The 26,327-nt window shown below is 48.6% G+C and overlaps 1 protein-coding gene across 2 annotated transcripts in view; it reads left to right on the top strand.

Moving 5' to 3' along the window:
• Window positions 1-26,327, top strand: part of csmd2 (CUB and Sushi multiple domains 2) — a 148,169-nt gene that overhangs the window by 27,210 nt on the left and 94,632 nt on the right. The window contains exons 4-5 of one of the 2 annotated variants that reach the window (XM_029166976.3): window positions 15,056-15,250; window positions 17,962-18,169. In XM_029166976.3, the coding sequence (XP_029022809.1) occupies window positions 15,056-15,250; window positions 17,962-18,169 (403 nt within the window). The remainder of the gene's footprint in view (window positions 1-15,055; window positions 15,251-17,961; window positions 18,170-26,327) is intronic. The other variant, XM_029166977.3, reaches the window with a different exon arrangement.

Genomic DNA, 26,327 nt, shown 5'->3' on the forward strand with positions numbered 1-26,327 from the left:
GTTTGCTACACTCCATTTGAGCCAAAACGGCTGCTGAACAAATCAGTCAACACGCGACCGGTCCTTCGCCTCACTTCCAGCTGCACGCGGGGCTCTGTTTTCGAGCGGCGTGATGCGATTGGCTGCAGGCGTAATGGAATCTTACAGAAGCTAATCTCATTTTACTGTCTGACAGCGAGCGCCTTTTATGGCGGCCTGTCAATAGCTTACCCTTAGCAAAGCCGCGGCCGCTAATGGTCCCGGTTAGATCATAAGCAGCCTGTCAAATCATACGTTTATTCCCGGTTAGGTTTATTTGGTGTTAAGAGCCCCACCGCTGTCTGGGCTTTGCTTCTTTTTCTAAGTGCATGTCCAAAAGTACTTTGTCTTTTTTGCCTCGGGGAGCGTGAAAGTGTGAATATTGCATCAATAGAGCAAAGGATGCCAGCTGTGTTTAGGTTGCGTTACCCACAATGCAGCTTGGTTGCTCGGTAGAGGAATGCTAATTATAGGGTTTTACACAGACGGCTTATGATTTCTAATACTTAAGATATCAGAAGAATGCTGAAAAAGGCCTTGTTTTGTTTTATGCCCCATCGATCTGGAGCTTTTGTTCCTTATTACATACGACCCACTTCGAAGATGACAACTTGGCTTTTACAGCTCTTGTACTTCTTTGTCGTGAAAGGCGATCAATGCTTTTCTGATTATATTTAAGCGATTGCATTGATCTGTTTCTTTTCGTATGTGTGTTTTACTCGTTGGGCATCCTTCAGGTTTCCCAGATGCTTTTGTTTCTTAAGCTCTGGCTTTATCTCTCTACCTTTTGCAGCCTCCTGTATCAGCACTGTGCTTATCATCCACCATTTTGGTGTGAGCCCATCTCGCCTATATTAGATATCTGTTCTGATTCAGCCTCCACTGCAATAAGCCTAAGTGCTGCACAGTCCATCTCCCCAACACTGCGTAATGGCCGAGACCGGTCCGGAATCTCTTCTCTCTCCCTCGTTACCATGGAAACCACCAGACTCCCTTTCTCAGCTGTATTCGTCTCCTTCTCCTCCTCCATCTCTTTGCTAACTCCTTATTCATGTTTAATCTGGAGCTATCGAGAAGGAAGCTAACGGAGGCAAGGGGAATTAGAAACATTTGCCGAGCGTCTGAAAACATCTAGTGGGAATAGAAAATAACTCTTATCTCTTCATGTCTTACGGCATTTCTCGCGCTTCGCCCGTTTTCTCTCCAGCTTTTTCCCCCTCTCCCCTTTTCGCCCTCCGCACCTTGAGTCGGCACCTCGATGCCTCCTCCGTCGCCCTCTCGCTCTTGAATTTTAAAGTGCCGCGATGTTGATCCAGTCGTGTGTTGCCAAGTTTCTCCCCCGTCTGTGTCTTGGTTGCACAGTCAATGTGCCTCCAACTGGGTCAGCCAAAAACAGAGGAACGATAGAAAAAAGAAAAGCATTAAGCGCTGCAGGTGTCCGTACTGAGCGTTTGACATGTTCAACCAGTGGTGATGCAGCATCGGCAGCATCGCGTATTCGCTGTGGACAAGAAGTCAACACAGGCAACGCGGCCTTCGCATGTTCCATCAGACCTGATCTACAATAGTGCCTCTATCTACGCCCTCTCCGCCGCTCGCTCTCTCCTTCCTATTAGTATGAGGGAGAGGAAGGTGTGAGCTGAGTAGATGAGGGTGATGAGAGAGCAGCGGAGCGTGAGTGAGTTTAGTGCCGAGCTGAGAACGCTAGCTCCCTGCTTTTTAACTCAGGGAGTTGGCCCGATGTCTGATAATAGAGCAGTAGGAAGAGGGTAAACCTGGATCTGAGCCTAAAGTCCCAATTAGCTTTTAGTGTTTTCTACCTAATGCTGCCTCCTGTGATTTAAAGATGATACGTGGATGCACAGTGTGATTATAACACGTTCAGTGATCTTTGTATTGTACATGGCTGTTGCATGTGTGCGTCTGTCTGCCCTGTTGTTCCACATGAAGCTGCTCTGTCAGGAAGCTCTGGTTGCATGAGACTGGTTCATTTGGTGCCTTCAGCGGTGCAGCTGACTGTTAATGGTTTCCCCCAGGAATCAATGTACAGTATACACCTAAAATGATGCAGCAGCTTGTGATATGGGTGTAGACAATTGGATGAATTTTTTCCTTTAAATTAACACAAAGCTGTAACATAGTGATAATAGAATTATATTAATATGGTTTATGTTGCGTGAGTCAATTCTGGCATGAGGTCAGAGGCACGAAAAGGCCACGGTCACTTTAAATGTCACCACGGTTTGATGCTGCTGGCATAGTGTTAAAGTCACAGCAAATGCTGTGGACCGGACGCTGTGGAATGTATCTGGTAATAACGCACAACCACTGCACCTCCTCAGCAGTAAGAACATGCCGCTATAGCATGTTTGCATGATAATGACTTGCCCCCGTCTTCCTTCTTCGTGTTTTTCAAACAAAATTATTGAAATGATTTATTCATCGGGCGGCACGGTGGTGCGGTGTCGCCTCACAGCAAGAAGGTTCTGGGTTCGATTCCCGGAGGCGGCCCTGGTGCCTTTCTGTGTGGAGTTTGCACGTTTTCCCCGTGCTTGCGTGGGTTCTCTCCGGGTTCTCCGGCTTCCTCCCACAGTCCAAAGACGTGCATTAGGTTGATTGGCTTCTCTCCATTGCCCGTAGGTGTGAGTGTGTGAGTGAATGGTTGTCTGTCTATGTGTTGCCCTGCGATGGACTGGCGACCCGTCCAGGGTGTACCCTGCCTCTCGCCCGTAGCCAGCTGGGATAGGCTCCAGCACCCCCGTGACCCCACACTAGGGAGTAAGCGGTTAAGAAAATGGATGGATGGATTTATTCATCTTCTATTGATGGACACTGACACTGTACATTTAATGCCCACATGCTGTGCTCCAGTACAATTCAGCAGAGGTGAACACAGATGGCTGAATGCTTCTGAACACTCACACTCATCTTTAAATAGCTGCAACATGCCTATTGTTTATTGTGTTTATTCATTGTTATCAGCTGCACCTGTCTACTTTTCTTCTACTATTACTATACTGTATATACAGTATGATGTCCCCTCAGTCCACTGACTGTAAAAGTGTGCACTAACGTCAGAAGTGAAGCGCTCGCTAATCTTCTGTGTCATCAAAAGAACAAAATCAGTGTTTGAGTTGCGCTGCCGGTGTTTTCCTTGAAAAGCAGCGCTTGGTGGGAACATTGGCATAGAAGTATATGGAGTTTCGATGGAGCCTTTGCTGCAAGTTGTAGGAGCTAAAGTTAAGACAACAGCTTAAGTAAAACTATGAAACATTGAAAGTGTCCAGAAGTTTTCATAACTGACCTGTTGCTTCTACAGTAGATGTTAAATGAAGCCCAACTATTATGACTGAATGTATTTACCTAACTAAGTTGTCTTAATTGTGTGTTTCAACAAACACACACATGTAATTATCTTTCATACACTCGGGCTTTACCTCAATGCACCAGAAAAAACTGCTGCGTGAGACTGTTTTCAAAAATAAATGACCTCTCTCTGAATAATTCTGAAAATTTTAGGAAACGAATCTCCTGTATCTCCTTCTTCCCGTACAGATTTGTGGAAACTAAATAATTCGTAGACCTGCCGGTAGCGTGCGGGGGTTAAAGCCAGGCTCCTTTATCATTGGTTAAAGTTTAACAATGCTATATATTTTTTTTAATGCAAACTGACTGGTGCTGCTGGTTTAAGAGAGTGATGTCGTTGTTGAAATCCTCCAGCCGTCGCTTTACCTGCTTCACATTATGTTAATATTTGATACCGACTCCCATCTGAGCCTTTTTGGGATTATTTTTCACATTTCCTTCATCCTTTCTTCTCTTTTTATAGAACTGACACGAGCTAAGCGAGCTCTTGACAGTTCCCTTTGCCCCGCGAGTCACTGCCAGGCACGTCTGCTCCGCAACACTTCAAGATACATTTTTCGGAGCCTCTGCTCTTATTCTTTTTCCGCCCTCTATTTGTTTTCTGGGTGAACGGGTAGTGGGACGAAGTCTGGGTCTGTGGTCAGGAAAATTTGTTTGGCTCTTTGGATAAAAGGGGAAGGGGGGTAGGGGGGGCACTCACTCACACACAGGCACATGTGCAGTCACACAAGTGGACACAGTACACACTCAAAAATAGCATGATGCATCAGCTGTGCAGCGGAGCAGCGCCGAGGTCCATCCTTCCCATCAGCCCGTGCTTCTGGGTGAGTTTATTTGCAGGTTCAAAAGGTGTGTTTATGTCTTGGATTGCAGTTCTCTGGACAACTGCACATGATCAGACTGAATGTGAACTCGCCGTCAGCGGTTTAATACTCTAGCTGCGTACTGTGCGCGTTTTACTCTTGGCTGAAGCTGGTCCCTGTTTGGAATTACTGTATGTGAACTCTAGGACCGATTATTATTTTTATTACAGTGCTGCAGGAAGCTTAATATGGTTTAGTTTTCAGAATCTTGAGTAAATGTCTCTTTCAGTGGAATATTCACATTTTCAAAATCACCTGCATGTACGGCAAAGCACCAAAAAGGTCCACGGTTCTCAAATCAAGGCCTCTTTTATTACTAAAACCAACCTACTCAAAGTAAGAGGTGGTAATTTAATGTTTCATTTGATTTCACTGACTTCAGTTCAGGCTGCTCACCATGATCTAAATGAAGTCCTGTTTCCCATCTGTGCTTTTCACATACTGTAGCTCCAGTATGAAAAATTACAGTCCCATTGGAACCCAGTGTTGGGTGAGGATGTTTAACCTGGAACAAGCTGTGTGTGTGTGTGTGTGTGTGTGTGTGTGTGTGTGTGTGTGTGTGTGTGTGTGTGTGTGTGTGTGTGTGTGTGTGAAAATGCATGTGCGACACTGTAATGAACACATGTTGGCGAGTCGCGGCAGACGAAGCTTGTCCCGCTGTGGAGAAGCAACTGAGGTGTGAGCAGTTTGACAATGGCACAAAGTGACAGACAGACTAAGGGGAGAGCGCTAGAGTGGTGGGCGGGATGTGCTGAGCTGTACGTCTGGGTGTGCGAGCGAGGACGTGCAGTTGTGTGGATTTTTGTATAGCGCGTCCGTTCAAGGCGGTGCGCGTGTGTGTGTGTGTGTGTGTGTGTGTGTGTTTGTGTTTGTGTGTGTGTGTGTGTGTGTGTGCGTGTGTGTGTGTGTGTGTGTGTGTGTGTGTGTGCGTGTGTGTGTGTGCGCGCGCCGTCAGGAGGAGTGAACATTGAGGTGTTACTCACATGCCTGTCTTTATTTTGGTTGGCTGTGAAAAGCCCCCTGTGCCCCCTGCTGTTTCCACACTGACAGGCTACACGCTGACAGGGCCTACCCTCGCCGCATCCTAACAAAGAGGAAGAGAGAGAGATGTGAGGAAGACAACAGGGAAATAAAGAAAAGAAGACATCCACCGGTGGAGAGGGGGCTTAGCTGCAGAAGGGACTGAGGGGATGATTGAAAGGTAGAGGCGGAGGGAAGAGGGAATAGAGGAAATGGAGAAAGCGCTCCGCTGGCTGAGGCGCGAGAGCCGGGGATGACTCACAGTGGAGGGTGGGAGCCATGATGGGGGAATCTTCTCGCGCTACCCTGAGCAAGGTGCATCATCAAGAAAAGCAGGTCACAGGAACACATGAACGCCACACGACGCATTTGCTGCACTATTACTCATTCGCAGCACCCCCCCCCTTTTTTTTTTTTTTTTTTTTTTTACAGCCATGCATATTTTAGGCACTGAGCTCATCTCCCAAAAAAGCAGCGGGGGCCCAAAGTGCACTCGCCTCGGCTCCGACACAGCACTTTGTTATTGGGTTCTGACCGCACAAAATGTCACCCTGAACACTTCCTCGCCTTTTACCCGCTCCGTCTGACTTCTCCTAAAGGTTGCTATTGTTGTTATGCCTCCGCTGTTTATGTGGGGAAGCAGTCTGGCAGACTAATTCTTCCACTTTATGAAAGTGTGTAATTAAGCGCCTCGGCTGGCCTCTTGTAAATGTCATGTGCTCGGCCCTCTGGATCGCAGACTTTGATGTAATTAATTCCAGTCTGAGATAACCCCCATCAGCCAAGTTGCTGAAAATAAAGGTGATGCTTCACCTTTTGGAAAGTCTGTTAGTGAAGGCTGTCGGGGTGAAAGCGGTCCTTTGTGTGGGCTGCACAACAACTCAGGTATGTCATTTTCAAATTGCACGCGCTTGCGATGGAATAAACATTAAATCAAGAGCTATTAACTCAGATTTCAATGCTTCTATCATTTGTTCCACAATACTGAGACATAAAACCCTAATTGCACTTTGTTAATTTATTTGGGCTTTTCTCTCGTGTGAAAACAGGATCATTATTTCGCAGTTACGGGGAATGAAACGGTAAAAGCCAGATGAATAGAAGAAACTATGCCTTCGTGTCGTGGTTTGTGACTCTTCAGGTGCGTGTCGGCAATCCGCACCGGCTGTTTGCGGTAGTTTAAGATGACAGCCGCTGGTTTTCACCAGGGGAGGTGACAGAAGTCGTTGGATTTTATCAGCTGTGTCTTAATCTATAATAACAGCGTAATAACGCACAGAAGGTCGAAGCAGCAGAACAATAGTTTCATTCCGCCGTCTCCACTTCTTGTCTGATGCTTTTGCTACTTTTTCTCTCTCCCCCCTTTTCTCCCAGTCGCTATCGCTCATCAGGATTAGCCTCCTCCGGTTGTTAGCGTGCTAGCTCCTTTTCCTGTGCCGCGCCCGCCGTTTGTCTCGCCGCACAATCCCTGTTTTGTGCGGATTAGCGCCCGTATTGTCCCCGGATTAGGGTGTCATTGTTTCTGAGCCGGGACGAGGTGGGAACTCGCCTCGGAATATGAACGCGAGCGCGTGCGCGCACGGTTCGTTTAGCAGCGCTTCGGCATTTGAGACTGAAGATTCAAGCAAACAAGATGCTCCCAGCAGACACGTATGCGTATATAATTTCTAAATAGATATTATTATAGATTAAGCTGCCAAAATACTCTCTGTTTGACCTTCATCACTATATCTGGGGAAAACATCCCATCATTCCACCTTATACACAGGTGTTCTGTGCTCCTCAATTATCCCTCCACAGAAATCACATGGTTGCCCGGAATCACCTTGACTAAACGCACCTGTCTGCATCTGCATCGACTCAAATAACCGCTCCCGTGTTAAATAACAGGCAAACTTGATTTTCAAATTACAGGATTCCTAATTAGGTTTCTCCCGTGTCAAACTCAGGTTGCTCAACCAGGAGTGAGCAATATTCCCGTTGGCTCAGCATGAGAGTAGCTGCTGATGCTGCAATGATCAAGATGTGCAAATGAATTTCTGGTAGTAGCATGTTGGACCTCATCTATTGTTTGTGACATTATGACGTTACTGAGAATGTTTCTCTGTTGAATTTATTGAAGGGAGACTGTATATTATCCCGCTTTCTTTTGTGTAAAGCTTGTGGTTCCCCTCAGCTGCTTTTTTCCAATTAGTTTGATTGAAATTAAACCTGTAACAGCGTGAAGTGTATTTACTGGAGACTCCGGCACACGCGACTCCCATAAACCCACATTTATCATTAGGCAGTCGTGTAATCTAATACATCATTAAGATTGCCTTGCATTTATGTTGCCTTCCGTGATGAAGTACCCGGCGACAGTTATGAACAGTAACCAGCGAGTTCGCTCTCATTGCTTTAATTGATATCAAGCGAGCGGCTCCTCACTGGCTGCTGCGTTTAATCACTCCTCTGTTGTAACGCGCAGCCATTCATCAGGCCAGACGTATCGATCAGCCGGTGACAACTGCCTCGACTCATCTCTTTCAGATTACATTGACTGTAGTCACTCTCTGGACACACAAAATGCCAAATTTAGGGTGTTTGTGACTGTAGTGAACGGTTTGTTCAGTCACATTTCCTTTTTTCATATTTTTCAGTTATTTCAGCTAATTTAGTTTGTCTCAGGTAAAAATGCTGAGTATTTAAAAATACCTGGGCTTTTAGATGATTCATTTTTTTATCCTCGGGTTGATTTGCGTCCCGCTGTCCGCCTTCGTGTGTGTGCGCGTGACTAGCTTAAACTCCTAGCTTAAACTTGCAAGCGCGCCATCGCTGGAGCGTAAGCCTAAGACGCACCTGTTTGTTTGCTGTCTGCCTCTCACCCATCGCTTGGCATCGCTGCGTGCTCCATTTGAGGCCCTAATTCGCCGCCGCGGTGCAGTCTCCTGTGGCAAACGCTGGGAACACGTGAGGAGCTGCTGTTTGTGTGTGTGCGTGATGCACAGGTCTAAGAGTAGGAGGGAAGTAAAATAGGCAGCGTCAGTGAAGGTTTAATAAATGACTATTAGCATTAGCGGTTTAGCATTAGCATTTTAAGTTTAAGTTGTTCATTCCAAAACCCCTTTAGAGTTGATAAAATGCCATCTAACCTCATCCCTAGTTACAAACTATCTATGCTTGTGTTGAAAAGAAACATAATGGATGGAAACCATGACTGTGCGGCGGTAGGTCCCTGTGGTTTGAACCTCAGCCGCCGGTTCGCAATCAAAGGAAGACACCAGCTCGGGGAATTCTGCCTGGGAATTGAGGGGAAACAGACGAGCGCAAGGAACGTCTCCTTCCACATAAAGCCGTCGCTTTTCTTTTGATGATGCTGAGGGTAGAGTGTATAATGTAGATACGATGAATATGCTTATGATAGGAAAATGCCTAAAGTCAAGTAGTGAATGAAAGACTTTCTGATGTGGAGGAAATTTCCTGGTGGGTTTTCATATTGTGGAAAACAATTCTAATGAGCACTAACCACTACTTTGTCATTTAATAATTGCATCAGTCATTTTATTGGACTGCAGTTCATCGACATTCAAATGCAGACGCTGCGTTAAGCTCGAACGCGCTCCTAGCCCTGAGTTTTACTTGCTAATGTAATTTGGGAAGAAGAAGAAAAAGGGATGTAGAGTGATTTAACCGGTGAAGCGAAGCGTGCGACTGAAGGCAGCACTGTGACTTAGAAGTGTAGAACTGCAGAAGGAGACTTCATTTATGCCGATGATCGCGGCGCCGCAGCGCTGGAACAATTGCCCCTGACCTTTTTTTGTGTGAGAAAACCTCCGTCGGCACGTGAGATATTCTCTGCCTCGCCTGATCTGTGTGGTTCAAACAAATGGTAGATCACTAGCTTCTGGATGGAAAGTACAATATTGTCTCTGCCGTCAGTGGCTGCGGCGTTGGAAAGGTGGCCGTGTTTATTCAGTGCTGTGCGCCGTAATCCTTTGATCGTGCGGCCCTGAGTAGTAAAGCTATTATTAGGCCTCTCCTCTGCACTGCATCCCCCTCTGGTTGGGAATCGCAGCTAATTGTGGAGGTGCAGGAAAGTGCGAACTCCGCTGGACTGGGAGTCGGTGGCGTTTCTCACCCAGAAAAAGCAGAAGGTCTGTGGCGGACGCGCTCTGGATGTCGAGGCCTCGCACGGTAGACGACGGCGGGATGACGGATTTAGTTGAGACCTCAAGGTTAAATAAACGTATTGATTCATCTTCCCAGCGCACCTTTACTTCATCAAGCCCCCCGCTTGTGTATTCTCCTGCACAAGTCCGATAATCAAACCGATGGAGGGCGGTCCAGTTGCTCCGATGCGACCACGTGACCTGTTGACCCGAAAATGAGATGCAAATCAAATTCGTCCCAAGCCGCGTGGCACAAACGTGCCCAGCGGGTTTCAAGCGCACATGTATAATTAGGAGCATTTGCATGTGGTGATAATGGTTTTACATCTGCTCTGCATTCTAAGAAAAAAGAGGTGTGTTTGTTTGCTGACATTTTCCACAAGCCTGCGCGTTTACGCACCGACACTTCCCCTTCCACCAAGTCCCCTCGTGGGGAGGGAGGGGAGTGGGGAGGGGAGGGGGGGCTTTACTGTTTCCAAGGCAACCTCCAGAGGTGGGGAGAGATGATTGGCTGAGGGGAGGGCAAAGCAAGACAAAATGCAGAGAAAACAAGCAAGACAGGAGGATCGAGGCTGGGTCTAAAATACATAGAACTACTTTGTTTATGGATAACTGGCTTCTATCTGATCATAGAAGTGGTTGAAATACTTATTGTTCTTGCAGCTGTTGTATACAGTATAATTATAAGCATCCGTCCAGCCATCTTTCCATCCGTCATCTGAATTGCTAATCCTAGTAAGGGGATCCCAGCTGTCACTCAGGCGAGAGGCGGGGTGCACCCCCGGACAGGTTGCCGGTCCATCACCGGGCCGCGAACACAGAGCGACAGCCGCTGACGCTCGCACCTACGGGAGCGTGAACGGCTGTGACAGGCACACGGTGGAAACCCACCCACAAGGAGAGAGGGGCTCAAAGATGGGGGAGGCCGCCTGCAAACTGGGCTGGCCAGTTAAAACCCACCACGTGGCCTGTAGAGTGGGAACGACTGGCTGGTAAATCCATCAGCGACGGGAGGAAGAGCGGCTGTGGACTAATGGGAATGCCGTTATTCCTAATGCTTGTTTCTTTAGCAGTTTGTGTCCCTGCAGTGGAATTAATAAAGTACACACCTACCAGTTTACTGACTCAACCACAAGATCCTATTCATATTGTACATCAGCAACTTAAGGTTTTAACCAAAACCTCTGTTGAATGTGTATTCGACAGAGCAGTTAGCGCTTCTCTTCCGGCCCCTCTGTGTGACCACAGAAATTCAGTAGTTGTTTGAAAGAGTAATGTCAGTGGAGAGATAAGCCTGAAAAGCCGGGGGGGATTTGGATGCTTGAAGCCAGACAGAGTCGAGGCGGTAGCGCTGATCTCACCTCTCAGCTTCCCCCGGTCCTGTCTCTCATCTGTCTTTTGGCTTTCCTTGAAGTCTCTCATTCTGCCTGATCCCTCTTAGTTTAGTCTCATATATAGTGGATGACTACTGAATAGCACATTATTCTGTTTTGCAGACGGTGTCGGCAGCCATCAATTGTGTATGAGCTGTTCCTTCACGCCTGCACGACTGGCCCCCTTTTTTTTTTTTTCACGTGTGCGCTGGAAATGAGGAAACGCGTGGTTCCTCTCCGTTCTGTAGTCGGCCACATCAAGCCCTTCAAATCCAGGATCACTTGTCTAGTTAGGGGAGCTTTGTACTCAACTAGTCTCAAAATCAAACACGATCTTTCAGAAGTGGGTTTGCCTTCACACGCACGCACGCACACACACACACACACACACAATTACATTGTGCAGCTTAGATAAGGGTTTCGCTGCCTATCTACATCTAAGGTGTTTGGGCTAAGTGTTTGTTTCTGCCTAGTTTAGGGAAATCAGCATTTGAAGCGAGCGGAGCTGCAGAGAACAGTAATTAAATGATAACTCCTGATAAGGCACATTTAGCGTATGGCGCTCCAAGTATTGGAGCTCTGGCTTTTTTACCCTCGGAAGCGTCGTGCATTATTTATCCTCCCTCTATCTCACGATAGTTGTTAGCTGAGGGTTTTATGTCAGTTGCGTCTGACACTGGCGAACAATGAAACTCCCGCGAGTTCACACGGACGCCGTTTCCCTCCCCGGGAGCGAAAGGGGAGTCGGCCGCTGCGTTCCTCAGCCCCTCTAACCAGAAGCGATGGCCGCTGCCAGCTTTTGTCCGGCCCGTGCGCTCGGCGGGGAACAGGGGGCATTGATTGAATTGCTGCTTGACAAAGCAGAAACTGCTTATTGAGCTAATGCACCTGTATGTCGGGGATCGATTGTGCAATGTCACTTCCCGATGCATGGCAGGAAGACGGGGGAGGAGGGGGGGGGGGACCAGGAAAAAACACACCAACCTGGAACTTTGCGGCTTCGCACCGCTGAAATGCTGCTGCTACAGTCGGGTTGCCTTTCTTGCCCTGCTTTTTCTTACTGGAAACTAATTTGGAGCCAGGTGCTGCATAATTTAGCTCCTTCCCATTGATGACAGTGTTGTTTCTCCCACCATCCCTGCAACTATTTATTTCCAACCATCTGTCCACAGGCTCTGCATCATCTCGCCTTCTTTCAGACTTTCTTCATTTTATATATTTTTTTCCTACACTTATATTTAATCACCGCCTGAGAGGCGACCACCTAGACCTTTAGCTGCTGTTTGTTTATTTAAACATCTCTGACTGAACTCCAGATTAGAGCGTTCCACCTCTGCGAGGAGACGTCCTCGCAGAAGAGCTAAGAGATCAAACCCCTCGTTCGGTGGAAGCGCTTGGTTCCGAGCCTCAGCGCTGCCTCTCCGGGGACGTCTGCGCGCGGATGCGTTTCCTGCCGCGTTCCTGTCAATCACGCGTCCTCCTCAGCTGTTTGACGCCGCCGACAGAACGGCGTTGCGTCAGTCGTACAAAGACGCGCTCTTCTCCCGCCTTTGATGTGCGTCTCTTTGCCCTTTCGCCGTCTTCTTCGGATTTACTTTATACCAACTCGCTGAACAGGCCGAGTGGGCAAATTAGATCGGGAGAACAAAGAAGGTTATTGTATCTTGTGATCAGTGATGTGCAGCGTATTTAAAATAATTCCTTATGACAAATTGTGTCAGACATTCAGGATCTCTTTCATGTGTTTCTAATGTTATGTGACATTTACCGTTTTCCCTGCAAGGAATGAATGAATGTATAGACATGAAAACGATCAGGACGGTCAGTTTTATTAGGGTCAAAGGTCACCTCACGGGCGCTGAGCTTCGTACCTGCTCCGCCTTCAGCTCCGTGTGCCACAGGAAAGGCTGAGGGAAAGGATGGAAGTGAATGATGTACAGTGAGGGGTGAGGCGGGTGATGGATGGCAGGGCTTCTCATTACCGCCGTGTTTGCGTGCGCGCGTGTGCACGTGTGCACGTGTCCGTGGCGGATGCGTTGATGGACGAGGAGCATCCTTCGCCGTTTCCGCGATGGAAGTGCTTAAAGCATCCGGGCCCCAGGGGTGAGCGGTGTCACAGTCTTCCATTTGAGTGACTTATGGACCTGCCATGACGAATGCCCGGGGGCTCCTGTCGCGGCATTGGATGTTGGGGGTTGGGGTCTAATGGCCCACGTGACAATAGAAGTCGGACCTCCTGGAAGGAGCACACCTGTCGGTTGGAAACTCACAAACCTCCAAAGCTTGTAAAGCAATTTGTGAAGTAATTTTGATGTATGAACGTGTGTGCAGGGGAGGAAATTAATGGAGAGTAATGTGAAGTCGTCTCGCAAATATTTAAACCAGTTCCTCATTGTGTGTGTGTGTGTGTGTGTGTGTGTGTGTGTGTGTGTGTGTGTGTGTGTGTGTGTGTGTGTGTGTGTGTGTGTGTGTGTGTGTGTGTATACCGTCTGCTTCTGAGGATTTAGCCTCTGGAAACAAATGGAATAGATTGAAATAAATGAGTTCAAAGTACACGGTGCAAAAAAAAAAACCAACAGGCTGCTCGGGTTTTACGCCGCTGCCTTAGCGTCTCGATCTTTGGCAGCAGATAGTCTGTAAGGTTCTCCTGCTTTATTGTGCACAAAGAGAGAGAGGCGCATTACTTTTGCATGGATTGTATTTCTGTCAGCTGCAAAGTCCTTCTGCTATCACATCAGTTTTCCGTGGGAAATAATTGCATCGGAACACAATGAGGAAACGGCTTTATTTTCAGGTGTGTTATGTATTGGTGTTATGGTGCACTACATTACATCCTGTCAATGTTGTTTACCGCTGATGTGTATTGGTTACATGCATACATCTTGGGGATAGAGAGAATGGAGAATATTATACTGAGGATATTGATGGTCCTGAGTCAGGTTAAAAGGCTTTTTCCACTATGATGCTGCAGCCGTAGCCCCGTTCTGTGGAGCGTGTGGGTCAGACTTCATCTACTGCCAAAAGCAGTGGGGAGTGTGTACATGCGCACACACTGATGTATCATCCAGTGGGTCCACGCCTCCAAAGCGGGACCGCTCCCGCCGTCCACACCCTGACTCGCCGTCGCGGGAAAAAGCACAGGTTAACTAATAACATTAACGATGGCTCGCCTCCATTTGCGCGTGCCAGTAGTCCGTGCCAGCAGCCCAGCATGCTGGATATCAGAGCCCCGGCGCTGGCACATCTTAATGGAACGTGGCCAGGGTCAGTGTTACTGGTTGCGCCGCTGTTAAAAAGGACTTGTGTTCTGTTCAAATGAACAGAACAGTCTCGCTCAGACTCCCTCGATCAGCAGGTGAATCGCTACCAAGTCATTTAGTTGCAGGTGTCTGGTCTTTAGCAGATGTTCCAGCTGTGAAAATCACTAAGAGTGCAGCTGCAAGCGTGAACCTCAGATGCTCTTCTCTGCCCAAAGTGAGACACTGAAGCCGAAGCGCAGATATTCTGTGCGCTTTTTTATTTTTGGATTGGAAATCCATGTACAACAAACTAGCATGAGATTGGGTTCGTCAATTAGTGTGTCGACATTTTTAATCGACTCTTCATTCAAAGCGATAAATGGATTTTTACAGATTCCAATTTTGCACATAACTCTGTATTTTGTTATTTTCCAACTACAGAAACCAAGACAGTGCTGAGACATTGAGTCGAATTCGTTTTTAGTATTATCTGTAACTTGCAACCTGCCAAATGCAGATAGAAATAGTCAGGATGCATTGGAGCCAAGAGACGCCACTGCCTCGCTTACAGAGCTGCCGGTTCAATTTCTACAGACCAAACCTTTTCTAAAGCCAGCGTGGGTCGTTTCTGCAGCCAATCGCCATGACTTTTATTAGCCCATATAATGTCGTTACAATATGAAGCGGAGGCGTCTGATGAGGCGCCAGCGTCGTTGCATAGGAGCCACTCTGTCCTCTGTACAGTTGGGCCCGGTTCCTGTGGAGAGAGCGAGTTCTATCCAAAGTGCAGCTCCCTCACTGTGTGGGAGTGTGACTGGTCCTGGAAAGCCAACGACGCCAGGCTTTTCTGTGGAAAACGCATATGTGGTCATGGTTTGTTTTTTTTCATACGCTGGTTTGCTGTTTCAGATGTGGTTCTATGAGTACTCGCTTGTTCGAATCTACATTGTGGGTGTGAACGGAGCATCCCTGGGTGAAGGGACTTCGACGCGGGTGACTCACTCGGTTCCCCCGTTCTCTTTCTGCAGCTCTGCCCAGCTACACCTGCGGGAACCCGGGCCAGCTCCTCAACGGCCACCAGCAGGGCTCCACGTTCAACATCGGCGACAAGATCCGCTACAGCTGCGGCCCGGGCTTCGTGCTGGAGGGTCACACCACGCTGTCCTGCCTCGCCACCTCGGCCGGCACCGCCGCCTGGGACTTCCCGCTGCCCTACTGCAGAGGTAGGAGCGCGTGGCGTCCGGCGGCCGATAGCAACCCACCGCCCGTCTGGTGTTTCCTGGTGCATTTGAACTCGCCTTCCTGCGACGTGACCCGCTTTCTGCCGTCACGCCGATCTCCTATTTACCCTGACAGGACCTCAACAGTCAGGTGCCTGTGCCGCCGTTAGACAGCCAGCCAACCCCCCCCCCCCCGCATGTTTACGCTGCCTGTGTGTCCATGTGGCCCGCGGCCTGTGTCAGCGTTCCTGCTGGGACTCAGCGCCATCTGCATCCAGGCCGGGAGTCTGGAGGGCCACATAGGAGCACACATGGCTGGGCACCACACGCCAGCAGCCCCCGCCCCCCAATCACATGCAGACACATGCACTCTGCAGCTAGACTTGACATTAGCATCCGCGCCCTCTGCCTGCGTCCCCGGCAGCTTCCCGAGAACTCCGCTGGCTCCTCTCCCCGTCCGCCTCTCCTCTTTAATGAACTAATATTTGTTGTTCGGCGCCGAAGCGCGGCTCCTTCGCTCTCCTCGTTTACGCCTGCCGTTCCTCGAAAAAGTGCTCAGGCGCTCAAGGATGCGATTACGCCACCTTTTCAACAGAAATTACATGCCAACAAGTTTTTAGAAACTAGCACGCCCCCCCCTTCACCCCCCCCATGATTAATTAAGGTTCCCGGTGCCACATAAAAGTCAGCGTGCACACCTGAGTGCTCTTTGATAATGCATAAGTGTATAGTTAGTGTCACTCCAATTATAAAGCCTGCCCTACAGTATACTGTATGGAAGCTGGATGGGGGGGGGGGTTATGTTGGCGCGGCCGCCCTCCTGGACTCAGCTGAGTCCTCATGTGCCAGCACCGACGGGCCACAGACGACAGTGATGCTGCAGATACAGCAGCGGTGAGCCTCTCTCTGGATGTAACATTGGTGCTAATGCACATTCAACCTTTAGCTTATGAAGAGGCCGCGTTCCCTCGTATCACTGCTACTGTGAGAGTAGAGGTGAGCTGGTGCATCTTTACAGACGCGCGCAAGAGCTTCAGTGACAGGCTGAAGAAAACAAGGCGGATGCGTCCGCTTGCATCACTGTTCAATAGCTTTAAGGTTTCACCTGTTCTCCAGCCACTTCTTGTGTACCTTCATTTTGCTGTTGCGTCGCCAGTGGCAGCGGCGGTATGGGCAGAGGGCAGCGGGGAGAGTCAAGGTGAGAGGGGGGGGAGTTGGGGGGGGGGGAGGCTTCCCTTCAAGTGTGAAGAAGGCGCCTCGCGTGGAATATCAATGCGCCGCCTCCCCCTTTCTCCCTCACTTCCTGTCACTCCCAGTGCAACAATCACCTGTCACCCCCCTCGTCATGTCTCTTTCTCTCTACTGTCCAACCCCCCCTCCCTCCCTCCCTCCCCCGCCCCGTCCCAGCTTGTCACCTGTCATCCTCCTCATCCCTTTCTTCTCGCCCTTCTGCCGCGGTTTCCCTCCTATTCAAGTTCACACCTCACAGGTTTTCCGTACACTCCGCTGGTCTACCCGAGGGGTGTTGCCATAGTGACAGGGAGGATGGATGACAGACAGGTCTGGGCACCTTTCAGCCCCCCCCCGCGGCTCGCTGGCTGCCCACTTATGAATCCCACCGTCCGCCCTAATACACAGAACTGTGACAAGTCTGTGCTTTCACACATTCACCGCATTGTTGAGATCAGTAATGAACTTATCAGACGCTGGGCAGGGGAGTTATGTTGGCAACACATTAAGTGCTCGCTGTATTATTTAATGCTCTCCTTAAAGCAGTCTTAAGGAGGGAAGAGTTGCTTTGATTAATACAAATCTGAATTAATCAGAGTTTAATCATTCGCGCCGGCATTGCACGCGGTTGCATCACGCGCCCGACTCTGCTGAAGGGCTCTTTTTGAAATCCTGTGTCTCTGTGGCCTGTGGCAAAAAAAAAAAAAAAAAAAAACTGAACACAAAGTAACAATACGCTGTGAGTCGGTGCTCATTTTCATGCTGCTCTTCCGGAAACACCTGCACTTTGGCTGGTGGCAAAAATGATCATTTGAGGCCCGGAAAAATAAATAAAGAACAAATGTGCGTTTTTGGAAAGCATGCATGATCCCTGGTGAGGATTCTTCTCCCCTCTGATCCCTGGAGATCATTATTTTTCTGTTTATCATATATAATATTTTTTGCTGTCATGTCGGAGTCTCTTTAAGTAAAGTGCTCTTTTATTACAGCTGCGGGTTTTGTCGCTGCACTTTTCCATCTGCAGCCATGTACATACACACACACACACACACATACACACACACACACACACACACACACACACACACACGTGCATGCTTTTCTGCTGGCTCGTGCTTTGTGCTCGCTGCTGGAAACGCGCTCCGGCTGAAAGAGCGCCTCCTGGCATCTGTAGTGGACAGAAGTGGGACCGAGCGGCAGCCAAACGCGAGCGCGAGAAAAATACTGGCGGTGACGAAAAAAAAAAAAAAAAAAAAGCGCTCGCGGCGGAAAATGTTCCGCCGTCTGAAACTGACCACTTCCAGGAGCTTGACAGGGACCTACCACTATGTCCATAGCTTAGCCAAACAAGGGCTGAGGGAGGAGTGGAGCTGCTGATTGGTCAGTCTTGACCTTTCCTAAGTTCATATTTCCCGTCCCAGTCGTCTGCGTGATGTCTGAGTCGCTGGCTTCCTTTAAGCCCTCGTCCTCTGTGCTCTCTGCAGCAGATGATGGCTGCGGTGGGACGCTGCGGGGCCAGAGCGGGGTCATCACGTCGCCCAACTACCCCGCAGAGTACAACAACAACGCCGACTGCACCTGGACGGTGCTGGCCGAGCCCGGCGACACCATCGCCCTGGTTTTCTCCGACTTCCAGCTGGAGGACGACTACGACCTTCTGGAAGTCAGCGGCACCGAGGGCTCCTCGCAGTGGTAAGTCGAGATCCTGCTGGGTCTCAAGCTGACTGTGACGGTGAATGCAGCGTTTTGAACAAGCGACCATCTGAACAACTGGACCTTCGCTCTCGGAGTGACTCACTTTTGCTCTCGCTCTGCTTTGGTGATGGGGAGGTGGTGCCATGTTGGTCTCTCACCATCTGTGGCAGCTCATCCTCTCCCCGACAACTCTCTCTCTCTGCTCAGGAAGTAATTAGTGAGCTCCATAACCACCGCCAGTCATATAGTGTCACATGACCTCCATGAACGCACACGACTTCCTCGTACGGTACTGAGGTGCTGTTTCTATGTCTCTTCTATGTCTAACGCACATAGCCGTGGGTTTAAAACACTTGCATCCTCGCACGTCCGGGCTCCAGGTCCAGGATCATGTGGCAGACGAGGAGTTCGCATAAACAAGAGAAAAAGGAGACGAGTTTGAATTTCAAGCCACAGGCAGTTGTTGAGGCAGGTGAGCGGATGAGCTATTAAACAGAGGGAAAGACAGGCTGATGCTGTGCTGAGGAAACGAGTTCAGAGCGAGTGTAGGAGAAGTCATCCTACTGTGAGACGGCCTCTAGAAACCTTTGTCAGTTCCAGTCATTCACGCGGCAGCTAAGTAAAAACACATCCTGAGAAGAGGCTGATTGACTCTGAGACGTCCTAACGCTGAGAACTGTGCCTAGAAGCTTGATATTCAAGTCTCTTTGAATCCCAGCTCGCCGGACGGAGGGCCGATCTCTCCCCAGACACCCACAGACTGCAGTCGGACCTCTGCTCCGGCGCGTCCTCTGACGTCATTGGCTTCTCGTCTCGTCTGATTCGCTCGCTGCTGCCTTTCGGGGCATCGCGTCACTGATGCTGTGACTGTGTCTGGGTTGAGTCAAAGAGAGAAAGTGACCAGAGAGGAGGAGGGTTCCTAAGTAGTGGGGTCATGTGGATCACCATAAAGCTCAGTGACTTGTGCTCTTCTTCTTCTCTTATCATATAATTGGTTGGTTGTTATGGTTGGGAACCTGCTTTGAGCTCTGATTCAGTTTTGGATCGTACAGTAGCATTTTTTCATGATTTATTTGTTTATCCTCCCTTTCAGAACCATTTCTCGTCTTTATGGTGTCAATGGCAAGACTGGAAGTGTAAATGATCATTATGATTATGATTTCACAGATGTTGAGTGGATGCAGACGACACGCTGCCCACTTCATCTGACCTAAAGCGGGTTTTTGCGGGTTTTGCATCTTTCCCCCCATCTGTTATTCTGCTTCGAGGGGAAGACGACGAACCTGAATAAACCACATCAATCACCATCAGTCACTCGACACCACTGCGTCTTGATCGCTTGGATTCCTGTTCACTCCACCATCCAGTGTTTGATACTTTGAGGGGAAACGTGTCAGGAACAAACAGCTGGAAGGAATTTGCGGTGTAATTTCCATCTGTGCCCGATTGTTTTTGCATTTTCACCAACCTGCAGCTCTCCCCGGAGGAAGCTACTCCCGCGGCACCTTGGATACTGTAAACAGAGAACACAAAGTGCCTAAATTTGGAGTTGAAAGCACTCAGAATATCGCTATTAGTCCCCTGGTTCTTTCAAAATGAAATTCTGCTTTAAAAAAACGAAGCTGCAGCGTTACATCTCGGTGAGCACAGTTTTACAGGAAGACTTTTCACTTTCCATTCTGGTAACTTCAGCGAACTCTGTTTCTCGTGAGAATCTCCTTTTGTTTCCTTCTTTTCCCGCGTCTATCGCTGGCAACACGCACATTCGTGGCGTTTCTTTCCTTCCTGTTGGGAGATCTGAGGACCCCGTTGTGTTGGGTTTCCTCCCCCGTTCCTCCCATCTTCTCCCCCCTCTCTTCAACCTTTACCCTCTGGAATCCAGACACTGACTCTTAGCGCGTGGATGCGTTGTCCCCGCGGTGCTGCTGTGTGTGAACCTGTCCCAACCCACGGAGCGAGAGGCGCCCGCGTGGGGGGGGGGTTCAGAACACTAGAGATGTATCGATCAGCTTGACTCACCTGAGAGGGAGCGAGCGAGCGCGGCGGCTTCAGAGGAGCGTTTTAAGTCCAGGGGCTGTTTTCACCAGTGTCCAATGGGAGTCAGAACGAAAATGTGTGTGTTTCACGTTCGCGGAGATAAATGCCTCAACCTTTTGATTTCGTGGGTTCAAAGATACGCTTTTCTCCGCGATGAATCCCGTGCGGCGTGAGTCTGGGTTTACCGCGGCTCAGGTTCTATTACCATCCCTCCAGCAGGCGATCCATTGGCATGCACTGGTGTGTGCATGGACACTTTTATTTAAGTGTGTTTGCCTGGATGCCACTTCCAAAACGGGGCCAACGCACTCGTACAGTCGTCGGTCACGTCAGGCTGCCGGCTGCCACTCACACACTCTCCTCTTACCTATTCGCAATAATAAAAGCGCCGGGGTGAGCGATCGTCCGACATGCTCTCCAACCCTTGCGTGAGCGGGGTTGGAGAAGCTGTGACTTAGTGCGCGTCGTGTTGTTTTCCGCCCGTGGATCCAAAGTGTTGGCAGCGTCTGCCGAGGCACTTTGCATAGATGTGTTTTTAAATGGATGCCGTGTGACGCTTGAGTGGGCGTTTATTCTTGGTGTGAATGTTGAATCAGGTTTTTTTTCTGTCTCTCTCTCTCTCTTTCTCTCTCTCTCTCCCTATCTGTTTCTTATGCTGTGGCCTGTTTCCTGAGTAAAGGAAGCGTTTCGCTGTGGAGCTTTACTGGTAATTCACCGCGACATCACCAGTCTGGTCACGTCTGGGAGGCTCTGACTCGGGCGTCTCTGTCCCTCTTGCTGTCTCTGTTTCTCTTTATCGTTGTTTGATCCGCGGATGCTATAAAATATCAGAGTGGAGAGTTTGGTCTGATGATGAAGATGAAGTCAATTTCCATGTCTGACATGCAGCTCCGGGTTTTTATGCAATATCCCAAGAATTGCATTAGGACTTGGGTATTCACAAACAATTAATGTATGAGTTATGATTATTACATTTTATTAATATTATTCTGGGTTTTCTGCATCTTCTATATACCTGAACAAAGGGAAAAGCTGTGGAGATGAACACAGGTAGCGACGGAAATGTCTCACGGCTGATGTGAGACATGCTAATGAAGCCCTGACGCACGTCGAGGATCATCACATCAAAGGCAGCAAACAATAAAAGAGGCCTCGAATCGTGTTGTGAGGCGCGTACGTCTATAACATCATCTGTTCCTCCCTTCAAAATCCCTTCCTCTCCATGACAACACACTCACCCAATTATCCTCTCGGCTTTTATTTAGATTCCTAGAATCTGAGTGGTGTAAACAATATTTTGATTATTTGATTATAATAATAATAATGATAATCATAAAAACTAAGTCAGCCTATTTTAAGTTTACTTTGCCCAGTGCATCAAAATGTCTTCTTCACTTCTTCTTACTACTTTCACAACCAGCGTTGGGCTCGTCCTCCAGTGCTCGACCACTGGATCGATCGCTGTCTCTCCCAGTCCCCTCCGCCGCTGCTCCTCTAAACCTATTTGTCCGAGTCAGGATTTATTAACAGCGGCGCTTGGTTGAGGACTCAATCTGCGACGTGCCATCGATCAAAATTGCACTTGTGATGAACTTTAGCGCCACCCACCGAGAACGTCATCTCCAGCGCCCGCAGACTGGCTCGACCTCTGTCTCATTCTCAGACTTAAGAGCTGGGAGAGCGACTGGGAGAGCGACTGGGAGAGCGAGGCTGGCGAAAAACAGGCCAGAACTCACATGGGCGTTTAATTAATCAACCTTTCAGGCCTTTGTTTTTCTCACAGTGTTCCGTATATCGGCTCTGCCGCATCGCACGCACAGCGGAACGCATCCTATTCTTGCTTCTGTATTTAATTGCCATTGATCATCCGCGTTATGCTAAAAAGAGCTGATGCAGCAAAAACCAACCAACTCCCCTGAAGCAAACTGCTTCGGTCGCGTGTTCTGCCTCCATCCCAGAACATGCAGAGGTCAGAGGTACTGGGCCCGATCACGAGCCCTGACTGGGAGTCTCTCCTATTTGTCTCTCCCCAGCTCTGCACCACTGGGATCCAATCTGTCGCAATAGTCGCACAGATGCACTAATGACTTGTGATTTGTACTCAGAGACATAGTTGAAGTTACGTACACTGGCACCCCGGGGCCTGGGAATGGGCTCAGGGCATTCCAGAGACAAAACAATGACAAACCAGTTTAATCATATCCCCATGGGAGACGTTTGATAGTGAATTAATGTCCAGCATCCAATGTTTTTCTGTTGATTTATAATCCCAGGGTCCATTCATTCTCTCCAGTTATCCTCGTTGAAAACAATCTATCTTGCTACATATTATGTTAAAGGACTTCAAACTTTATCATAGTCAGAGGCAAAATTCATCTCTTGTTTTGTGCACCCTTCATCATCTGTCACTTTTTTTAAATGGTTGTTCTAGATGCATATTTATTTTGCAGCTCCCACAAAGTCGCTCACTTTGATCTCTTAATTCACTTCCTGGGTCAAGTGCTGCTGACCTTTCTTGCTTCAGAAGCTTTTTGTTTATGGCCTGATCAAAAGAGACTTGTCTCGTCCTGGAAACTAATTCTTTGTGACCCGCTTGGTCAACATCACAGGTTTTGCACCTAAAACTGCCCTCACTCCTGGTTTTTATACAGAGCAGTCGAAGCATTACTTTAAGCTTCATAGGTCTGGGAGGCGCGTCACCCATGTCGATTAATCAATCTCTGTAATTAGTCCGGATAGAGCAGCAGGAAGGGCGAGAGCTGAAAGCAGAAGTTGAGGGAGAGGAAAGAGACGCATGAAATCAATTGGTCGAAAGCAAAGAGTGCTCGTTGTTGTGTTGTGGAGGACATTGGGTTTCACAATTAGATCGTAAACGTGGGGCAACGAGGACAAGTGCACCGAGCTTCCTTTATGCCAAGTCACTGTAATATCTTAGAGTGTGTGTGTGGAGGGTTGCAGGAGCCTCACAAGGTGATTCTCCACTGCAAAAATGCTCAAAAGTTAGATCTTAGAATCTTAGAGTTGTTTTGTGGAACAAAAAGCCATGAGTCAGTGACATGAGCCTGCCCCAAATGCTAATTGTTCAGCGTTATTGTTCTACTGGCCGCTCATTGATTACACAAATGCAGTTGTAATTACACTAGTTAATAAAATCAGCTTCCCAGAAGCTCTGTGCTGCAGCGCCGGCAGAACATCTGGTCCCTCGAGTGGACAGAGACGCCCGCGTCTGATGTGGGTCAGCGCTGATTCTCAGCGCGACCGCTGTTCTCGGCCTTCGCCCTTTTTTTGTCGACTCAGAGCGACTCGCGAATGTGAAAACAACGGGGGAACGAACGCGGCGCGTACAGTAGGGAAGCCTCCGTTTTCAAATCCAGCCCGTCTTGACGAGCAATTTAAGGCGACAGCATCAGCCGGCGGCGTCGCATTTGCCTTGTTCTTAATGCAAATCGCTGCTGCTTTTGTCGAATCAGGCGCCATTGTGTGGACGCGAGCGGAGTGATCGGCTGTTTGCAGACATTTGGTTGTGTAAATCTCCTGAACAGTAGGAGGAGGAGCAGCAGAACAAAAAAAAAGACACTCTGTGTAGCCTGCGTCTAGAAAGCTGAGTCATCGTGGACCTCAGGGACCAGACGCGCGATCATTCATAAAACATACGTGATAGATGTGTGGTTTTATGAGGGGACCTGTGAATGTGCACACGGGTTGGAGTCTAACACCGTCCATCAGTCAGACGTCCTCGCGGCTGTGAAGCCGTTTGACTGTGGTGAAAATACCATCTTCTCCCTTTTTCTATCGGTCTTTTTATTTTATTTTATTCTTTGTACGAAGGGACGCGCAGCCAACCCGAATATATTTCCCGAGGACCCTTCATGAACTCGGACGGACGTGCGCCCACCAGCAATCGCTGTGAAACCTCTCCTCCGCCGCATCAGTAAACACGCAGAGGCCGAGGTTGACAGGAACTGTGAGGGAAGAGTGGGTAAACTTTAAATCCCGGTTCAAACCGGATGCACGTTTGTTGCAGCGGCCTTTTAGGAGCTCCTGCGCTTGTTCTGCGCCTTTGTTTTTTTGTGTTTTTGTTTTTTCTTCTTCTTTTGTTCTTCAGGGGTTAAGTCAAAGCCAGAGTGATATAGTGGTTATGTGATCCATTAGAACTCCCTGGGTAAGTGGGTTTTTGCTTGCTAGATATTTTTGGAGAGTGCCAGTGAGGTGTCAGCATCATATTGATCCCCTTGCACTGCAATCTTTCTTAATCCCACTTTCCCCACTGACAGAACAAGACAAAGCCAAAGACAGTATGAGAAAAATACAGTATAGATCTTGACAAAGCCCTAATAATACTACAGCACTTTTTAAATAAAAATACTTAATTATTATGTAATTTTGAACCAAGAAAAAATTACAGGATTTGATGTTTGTTAGCATGGCCGTTTACTGCACTGTATGCATTTAAGGACCAGCTTCGTTGCCTTTCAAAATAAAAGTGAAACTGTGTTGTAACACAGTGGGTTTTTGTTTCTCTGTCTTCGCCTTATTGTTGTAGGTTCTTAATTTTTTGACATTTTGTATTAGAGGTGAACAGAAGCAGACGGGTCGTCTTTGCTTGGTGTGTTTGCTTCATCAGAAGGTTTTAAACCTGAAACAATCGACCTGTATGAATGCATCCCTCCACAGCTCCCTCCTCTCCGTCTATTCATCTTTCCTGTCGTTCGGGCCCGTGCCATGTTCCTGCTGCCGGCTCTTGGCTCGGCCGGGGATCAGGAAGCCCCACGGCAGATTAGCTTGTGCTTTAGCCGCGCTCCCCACATCAAAGGTGCGAGGGAGCGAGGAGGAGGACTTTGGCGCATTTAAGTGGCACCGAAGCCACACCGAAGTTTCAACCGACAACACTCAGGCGTCGCTTTGAGGGGACGTTTGGTTCGTCCTTAGATGCCGGCAGGAGACGGGGCTTTGTTCTTGTAGCTAATCGAGTGAAGAACAATGAGCTCACCCTTCATTTAATCCTCAGACGTTGATTTTCGATGGAAAGGCAAACAGCAGGCAGGTGTCCACCTGCACCAGTGCTTCCTCAACTGGGATTCGTTGGGTACCAGTAGCAATAAACTGTCCCCAAGTCCGTCTGACCTCAACCCCTGCGGCCGCGACCCGCCGCCGTGTTCCAAGATGGCCGCTCGATGAAGCCAATCACGGCGCTCGCCCGTCCCCGCGGCGCCCTCCCTGTGCCGAGGCGGCCGCGTGTTTGCAGAAGTGGCCGATTCGAGGCTAATTATCAAGCGCACGCCGCCGCTCAAGGAGCTCGGTGGCAGATCCCCAGACAGAGCGGGCGCGAGCGTGAAGCAACACACACGTTCCCGCGCACAGCTACATACGCACAAAAGATATATTTTTAGCGGGGAGATATGGGTGCTCATGGGCAGGGCATTAAAGTCACTTCTTTTATTTAACTGTGACTAATTGAGTCCTGCGGGATTGTTTTGTTATGATTGAGTTTTCCTTATGAGCAAAGAAAGGGAGGAGGAAGAAAAACAGAACTTCATTTCTACACACGTGTTTTGTTCATAATCCATTTTTGGGTTCTTATTTCCTGCCTGTAACTTCGATGTGCTTGTACCTGCCTCCTATTAACATGGGTTATATTTCACACAGTCGTAAATACTACTGTTGGCTTCTAACTGATCTGTGCTAGATCAGCCTGTCAGTGAATTAGATAGCATTGATTTTATTTTTAACCTGAAACCAGAGGCTCATTGATGCCGTAGAGGATTCGTCTGTGGCGGTTAATCATCTGCATCAGTGTTACTTCTGGGATGCCAGAGAATTTGTGTGATCAGAGTGATCTAATAGCATAAGATTGATATTAACGTCAAGCTTTTTGGCTGCCGAAGCCCTTTTTTTGACTGACAGTCCCAAATTCAGTGGCATGACAAGCAGGATATGGATGTTTTAACAGCAGAGATTCACCAAAGTCGATATTTTGGTTTGCGCTCCAAAATATGTCCCAAGTTGGTGAACCAATTAAGGAGCTGGGCAGGTTGTTTACCCACGGGCTTTTACCCCAGTTCCTTGTCTGTCAGGTAACGCTAGGCGCTGCTTGACAGCTCCTGTACACATCCTCCAT

This window comes from Betta splendens, chromosome 11, assembly GCF_900634795.4.
Source record: "Betta splendens chromosome 11, fBetSpl5.4, whole genome shotgun sequence".
Lineage (NCBI taxonomy): Eukaryota > Metazoa > Chordata > Actinopteri > Anabantiformes > Osphronemidae > Betta > Betta splendens.